The sequence below is a fragment of the Olea europaea genome, chromosome 18 (assembly GCF_002742605.1).
Source record: "Olea europaea var. sylvestris chromosome 18, O_europaea_v1, whole genome shotgun sequence".
NCBI classification, from domain to species: Eukaryota; Viridiplantae; Streptophyta; class Magnoliopsida; order Lamiales; family Oleaceae; genus Olea; species Olea europaea.
Window position 1 is genome coordinate 949,653 of NC_036254.1, and position 8,309 is coordinate 957,961.

At 33.4% G+C, this 8,309-nt stretch overlaps 1 protein-coding gene across 1 annotated transcript; it reads right to left on the bottom strand.

Annotated features, from left to right (window-relative positions):
• Positions 1-880: 880 nt before the first annotated feature.
• Positions 881-7,961, bottom strand: LOC111367065 (ubiquitin-conjugating enzyme E2 7-like). The gene is made up of 6 exons (XM_022987762.1): positions 7,704-7,961; positions 7,485-7,587; positions 5,709-5,806; positions 5,515-5,615; positions 2,098-2,175; positions 881-1,254 (listed from the first exon to the last, which is right to left on the bottom strand). Exons 1-6 carry the CDS (start codon positions 7,750-7,752, stop codon positions 1,177-1,179), a joined length of 507 nt encoding a protein of 168 aa, XP_022843530.1. The 5' UTR covers positions 7,753-7,961; the 3' UTR covers positions 881-1,176.
• Between the last annotated feature and the right edge of the window lie 348 nt (positions 7,962-8,309).

Sequence of the window (8,309 nt, forward strand, 5' to 3'; positions counted from 1 at the left end):
CTTAGGATACACCTCCAAGAAATTGAAGGAATCTTGTAGGAAAAAGGTGAGTGCGGTGTTTTTTTTTTTATTCCGGGCTTGATTCTGTTGATCAGCAGATTATGGAGATGGAGGTTATCAACTGGTACGGTTCTTTATTCTGCAATTTTATTCTTTTTTATTTCACCACAAGATTTTTCAGTTTTTTTGGGTTTTTGGTTGTTAACTTGTCCTTGTTCCTTTTTAGTCTTAGACTTGGTTATGATGTACTAAGATGATTCATGTTTGCATATGTTTAAGTTTATGTGTGTGCTTGTTGTCTCCAATTTAGTTCTTCTTTGGCAACCTCCAACAGTTTCTGCCAGCAGATTTTTGCTTGTGCCAAGTGCCAATAATTTTTTGCTTCAGTATCATAACTTTGTATTAAATATGTAATTGTTATTAAATAATTATTTTGATGGATATTTGATGGACTATACTATTTTATATTTGAAATTTATTGATGTTGGAAGACTATATTAATGTTGCTTTAAATTTAATATTTTGGAGACTTTAATATTTATTAACAAGTTGTCCGGAACCTAACCAACCCAACCCAATCCGACTGACATTTAGTTGGATTGGATTGAGTTGGATTTCAATCTTTACATGGGTTGGATTGAGTTGAGTATCAATCAAACCAACCATATTGGGTTGGGACAAAAACCGACCCAATCCAACCCATTATGATGATCAAGTTAATTTTTCGAAAAGAAAAACTGTAGAGATCACTCACTATAAACTGTAGACGACTTGCTTTTTGAGACCTCTATCCCGATACCATTAAGCTATTTAGCAAAGTGAAAATAATAGAGTAAGCATGTGTTTGATACATAAAATTGGACAAAACTGAACAATTTATAAAGCTAGTTTCTAGCTTCTTAATTCATATAGTACATGAAGTCGAAAGGGTTTTACTAATGAAAATTGATAAATACAGATTTAACAGGCAAACATCAGCCAGTTAGTCGAAACAAATCCCCAGCTGAGCTAGTATATCATTATGTGCCAAAAGATGTGCCGAAGCACTGAGAAAACTTGAGTTATTGTCATTGGAGAATTTCATGTTTGTACCATTTGGTACCCAAAAAAAGGAAACAAATTCTTAAGTTCATGTGTTTTTTAGCAAAATAACTGAGCAGCATTGGGGGCAAAAGTTTACATTATTTCTTGCGACCGTCTTACACATCGACTCACTTTTTTCTTGAAGTTTTCCCTTTGTTCTCTCCATTCCTTCTGCAATCACCAATCAGAAGACAGGAAATCAGTGATCCTCTTATGAAGTAGGTCTGAAAGGAGGAATGAACTCTAATGCACATCCATACAATGACAGAGTACTTCCATTTTAGTTACTTGACAGGATAAAATTTCATTTCACAGATCTTAACACTAGTGGAAGAAAATGTGCATGTCAACCTGTCAAAAATAAAATATAAAAAAAAAAGCTCCGAGAGAGAGAAGCTATTGACTAAACACGAAAGAGGCCTACACTGGATTGTGAAACCACACGATAAAAATAAACACGGAAAAGGCCCTGAATCTCCAAATATCACAAAAAGGAACTCCTATGGTCATGAGATGAGGTATGTTTCGTGAGCTTGCCTTGAAGTTGAATTCAGATTCAACGTGCATCAATAAAAAGAAGTTAATAGTTCAAACTCTAGACCAAACCAGATAACGTTATTTCTCAAAAAGAAGTCCATTTTAAAGAGAGTAGAGACTAAAAGCATGTCTGGGAGTTGATTATAATCGGTTTATTTATAAATAGATTGAAATGGAGGGTGAATAAGTGGGTAGTAGTTGTGAGTATCATGAAATGTGTGAATAAAAAGTAGGTTTGATCAACAGTGATTATAATTTAAACACATGCCAAACAAGTGGTAAGACGACCACAATTACTTCCAAGAGAAACCAACATCTCTGAACCTTTTTTTTTTTTTGATATCATCTCTGAATATTTTAAAAGTTGCAATTCTTATTCTGGAGTTTCTTAAGATTCTTCAAAAACATAAAAATAAAAATTGTATTCCGCCAACGTTGATATTTCATAGAGCAAGCATCAGATGCATTGAAACTTACAGCGGCTTCGACGTTCGCAGGAGATTCATCATTAGGACTTGAAAGCATTGATATGATGCTTAGAACTATACTTTCCACCTGAAATTAAAATTCTTCCGATCAACTTATATTCTATAGATGCAGAGTCAACGTTAAAAAGGGAAGTACTACATTGTGATACAAACTCCTACAAAACTAACCAGTGTCAGTTGACAATGATACAGCAGGAATAATAAGAAAAGGTGCCCCAGAATCACTGACAAAAGACACAAATAATCACTCCTTCAAGAAATGAAGCTTATCTAGAAGAACAAACATCATCCCTAAACCAAGCCCATGTGATATGATTATTTTTAAAATCCTGACCAAATGTTTTGAAAGGCGCTTCTGACAAGCTGAATCATTACCAAATACACGTCTACAGGAAAGTTCCCCTTCCTTCACTTTACTTACAAATTTATCGGTGCCATCACCATTGATAACAGAGAGAAACTTATCACCAGTGCTAAATCCAAAACTCCTTTTAAGAGGTCCAAGAAAATAAAATCTTTTCGTCTTTTAAAGAATTTTTTTGTTTCATCTAACAAGCAATATAATCTTACACATTACAATTACAATCCCTCCAACTGATTCTTCTTACAAATACTCGAACAGGAGGACCTAAACAATCACCTTTAAGGAACATACTACTCTATTTGGACTCCACACCACACCATCGTTGTTCCCACTACGACTAAAGGAACTAGAACTATATCAGCGGCACGAATTAACCTAAACAATCACCTTTAAGGAACATACTACTCTATTTGGACTCCACACCACACCATCATTGTTCCCACTACGACTAAAGGAACTAGAACTATATCAGCGGCACGAATTAAAACTCAGCAAATAACATAGAGAAAAGGGCCTCATCTTGTTTATGTCTAGTAATCACATCAATGAGTAAAGCACAATTTAGATACAAATCAATCGCAATAAAAAAAATCATAGTAACATCTCCTTTATATTATCAACCGTGATTTCTTACTCATGCCAAAAGTGATCAAGCTAACCTAACTAAATCACATAGCATTGAAGGAGCAGGAAACTTCACAGCAGGCAGAGTCTTTTACTATCCGTCAGAATAATTATGTAAGGAGTTTCTTTTTTAACAGCAGCACATACCACTTCCCTAAGAACCTTATGATGTGCTTTATTTGGCAATCATTAAAAACCTTAAGAAAGACCTACTCTATATTTTCAAAACCAAACCGAATGTCGACGCAGAAAAGGTCAAGCATTTGAACCGTGGTCGAACCACTGTTAAAAATAAATAGCTACAAAAATAAAATATATTTGTACCCACATAAAAACATAGGCAGAGCAATTAATACCTCCAACTACCCTCCCCCCACACCTTTTTGTTTACAGCTTTACATTAAACCATGGTTTTAAAAAATCGAAACCTTCCTTAAGGCTGCCTCAGAGTGAGATATGCATAAAAGGCCTCATGGTGCTGATTGTAAGGCAGTTCCTGCCCACTGCCTTCTAAAGTATTAAAAAAAATTATGTTTCTCACAGATCCTTTGGAAATAGTCCATCTGACTAACTAAATAATATTTTCTTTAGGGGCTTTCTGCTGTTTGTTTGCACACTTTAAATTGTTCAATTATGAATTTTAAATATTGATTATGATGTAGTATGAGCTTAGTTTTCATTTTAATATTTTTATTTTTTTTTTAATTTTTTTGATTTACTAGAAGCCTCAAAACGTATCGAGGCTTATGCCTCCCTTCATGAAGGAAATATGCCTCTATACTCCATTACGCCTTCTTAAACATAGCATTTAAATCCCACTGTATTTTATATTTTAACTCCCACTTAGTAAATCAATACCCAATTCCCTACCACCTCCTCCCTCTTCGTTTCTCCCTCATTCTCCTCCCTCTCACTCATGACAAACACATTATTTTCTCTATATGAATTAAACCTACAAAACTGAATGCTAAAAGCATAACCATACCACTAGAAACTATGGAAGAAGAAATTAGCCAGAGAGGTCGATGACGATGTAGAAGATGCCCAAATCCACTCAGTTAGCCCAAGTCTGTGAGATTTGAGTCTCAACTCTTCAACATTATTTTTTTTCATTTTTCAATATAAAATCTGACCAGAAAACAGGCAAAACCGTGCCCGATTCCCCGTTGCGACTTCTAAATAAATGATTTTAAGCATGTAAACAAACCGGCTTCCAAAACAGTTCCAAGTTTTCCCGAACCAACCAATCCAGTCCAGTCCAATTTTGACAATATAGGTCATACTGTTCTCTATACTTTCCCATCAATCTCCATAGCAGTGGATGGCTTGCAAAGTAGATCTTCCAAGCATAAAACCATACTATTTCTCCGCTACCTTCTATTTGTCATTATTCTTTGTTGAATCACCTTATCCTGAAAAAATTTCTTCGTAATCATGAAGACCTATATAGTTTGTTCAACATGGTATATCTCCCTTCTTCTTAGAGATAGAACCTAGAACATTCTTTCCCTATTCATCATGCATTTTATTACCCATTAATGTCTCCATGATAATTCCATTACCCACAAATAACCTCACCTAGACACTTCTATTCTTCCATTCAATTAATGTTCTTTTCCTTCATTATTTACTTGGTCTCGTTTTTAAGATCTATGTAGTATAACAAACATTTATATTTTAAAAAATTTAAAAACTACCAAGAAGCTCAATCTCTAAGACCTCATTTCTATGAAGCAAAACTATTATAAATTAATACTCAATATGCATAATTTATAATTGTACTCATCTTTTGACGAGATATCTTATGAAAAGCTCAATCCTCATCTTCCAAGATGAGTGTACCAAGTGTATAGGTTTCTCAAAAGCTCCCGATAAGATTCTAAAATTCATGCCAAACCACAACAATACATGCAGCATTATAAGATTCCTCATAGTTAACATCATATGGTGAAATTAAACAAAAGTTTCCTTGCATATTTCACTAATCTATTGGAAAACCCATTAACTTATATAAATGATTCTTTCCATTATTTCATTTGCGGCTACCACTATAATTCTTGATTCTTTTAAGTTTTCCCAAATTATTTTCGTAAAACCGATTTTAGTCTCTTAGAACTTTCTCGTCAAAGCTATAAGAGAAATGCTAATGCTTAAAGGATTTGAAAGAAGAAAAAAGTTCATGACATATTTAGTATCCGCTTAATTTCAAATGAAAGAAAGTTGTTGAATTTAATGTGATAACTATTTCCAAGCAAAATAGCCAAGTTAATTGCACATAGTATCTTTAAAGGTGAAATAATGTAAGACATGCCTACGACCCAAAATGGCACTTTGATTACTAATTAACAAATTTTTAATAGCTGACGAGATCCAAATAGTACACCACATGTAAGATGAAGGAATTATTTTCTAACATACCGTATGGACAGGTGACCATCGCTCGCTAGCAAGCTCATAGCCATTTGGATCGTCGCCAGGAGGATGAAGAATAGAAATACAAACCTTCCCGTCTGAATAAACTGCATATCATGTTTAAGTTCCAAATAAATGCACTAAAAAATACAGAACATTAATGAAGGTACCAAAGCATTCTTATAGGTGAAAATATAAACCATTAGGATGCCACATCTCCGAGGTAAATCTCACTGTTGGAGGACTATTCGGGTAATTTTGGGGAAAGCTCATAATAGCATTGAAGAAACCACCCTCACTGCATTTGAGATTTTAAAACAATACCGATTAGAAGATAAATTATGAAGCATCTTTCAAAACCATAGAACTACTGTAACTGTATAAGCAGAATCATCTAAACTTCAAAACAAAACAGTCTAATCATTCTGCCACACAAGCAACTAGATGAAAAGTCAACATGACTGCCGTTTCTTTCATAATATGCTTCTCAAGTTATTATAAGGGAAGAGACAGCATTCCATTTAATAAGTCTTTCTCTCTCTCAGTAATCAAAACATGGATTAACTACTGAATTTACAAATGGAATAACACCCCGACCCCAAAAATAAGGCTTACCTCATCTTAGCTGCATGAAAACCTAAAATTGGATCTATAATATGCTTGAAGACTCCTTGTTATGGCTCGTGAAATTAAATCGAACCACTCAAATAAGAACCCTAACTTCAACAAGAAGATAATACATTTTGGAGTGGATTTGAGAAGGTAAAACATAATCAGATGTTTGTATTAGTTCATGTGTGATTTCATTTCTACCGTAGAAGGATAGAGCTCAAAGAGTGAATAAAGCTATGTAATTCCCAAAAAGACAAATTTAAACCACGGCAAGATCATGGTTGTAGAGTTCTCATTCTATGCGAGCCCGTAAGGTAAACATTTAGATTTAAAAAAAAAATGTAGTTGTTTCATATATGTATCCAAATACCATAATAAGAAAAGAGACTTTCTTCAAAGTGTTCTTAGATGTGTCTACAACTATTATTGTTTATACTTGGCCACTTGCAAAGAAAAAACATAAGACAGGATCAAATCATGTTATCAGAGATAAATTGCACATATATGTATAATGCATCTAATAAATATACTTACTACCATTATTTTCAGCTGAAGCTTTCTAATAGGGATAGAAATAAACAGATATGATATTTTTACACCTATAGCAATGTACACAATAGTGGTTGTTGTAAAGGTCATTTCATTCAATCATTTTTAATAGCACATCATGCTGAGCTTTCCAATTACTCTGCTTTTCCATCTTTTTGCTCAATTTTGAGATTTCAATACTGCTCAACTGCTTAAATGTCTTTACAACGCAAGAAACCTTAACAATTTATTTTGGTTATATTGTACATAAATGCCTTTGTAAAACAATACTGTCCCTTTCATATCATGGGATAGATTAACTAATTGAGGATTTTAACATGCCTCAAGGCTCAAGCTAATTCTAATAAAAAGCTAATCTTCAGAAACAAAACAATTTTAAGAGGCGGCAAGATCCATTTTGTTTTAATCTCAAACAGACTCTAAACAAGTTCTCTCCAAATTGGACTCTGCAATGTGGATTAAATTTCTAAGTTTTAGTTTCTTAAACTCCTCAAGAAACAACTTCATCCATTAGTCCTCAATTACTAGACAAAATTCCAACGAGCTCCAAGTCCTCTTATAGATACCTTATTAATTTCTAGGATGAATCCAAAAAACTCCCACATTGGATTGATGATAATCGAGCACCTAAATTTCTTGAACCCGAAATCTAGCAATAATGGGGATTTTAAACGAACACCCTTCTCAGGAAAAACCAAAATCAGCATACATCTAAGCAGATTTTACAATTACTGCATTAATTGATACATATGTTATATATGAGATAAATTCCTGAAGTCCAATATTTGATCAAGCAAATAAGTAGAGACGCTCACTATAGTGTATCAGGAGGCCCAATAATTGTCACGCTCCATTCAAACAGGTTTTCTTCATCCAGCAAACCCGCTGAAAATCCATCCACTGGGTTTTTACACAGATCTGCAAAGAAAAAATATTAACACCCAAAATTAACGAAAAATCCAAAAGTAATAAAACTCAGTTTCCAAAAATAATCCAAGAAAAAAAATAAAATATGGGTCTTGATTAATCAATACCTTTGAGCTGCTTTTGTAGGAGAAGGATAGCTTGAGACCGTGAAGCCATCAAAGAAAGTAAAGAACTCAGAAAGAGACGGTTCTAGCGACCGATGAGATGGACGGAAGAGAAAGATTAGGGGATTGTATATTATGAGCAGTAATTATATATAGGCGTAATTGTAAGGTTCATCATACACAGATACAGAAGAAAAGTAAAAGTGTGGAAACGAGATTCAGCTTTTTCCCTACCGCACTCGCCTTTACATTATTCATATATATATTCTCTCATCTCTTTTTTTTTTTTTTTTTTTTTTTTTTTTGGGTCTGGTTTGATTTGATTTACTTTGGTAAAAAATTAAATTTTAATAAAAGTTGATAAAATATAAAGTTTAAAATTTAATAAAAATTGTGAATTCTATAAATATATGATTAAAAAGTGTTAATTTAGAAGAAAGTAGTTTCGGTAGATTACAAGAAAGTTAATTGGGAAAATGCATTTTATTATCGTAAAATACTTTTGGTAGTAGATACAAGTCAAAAAAGAAAAAAATGCATATTCCATAAATCATTACATAAGATGAGTGTGCATCCATTTAAATAGTTGAAGTTTTAAATTTGATAAGA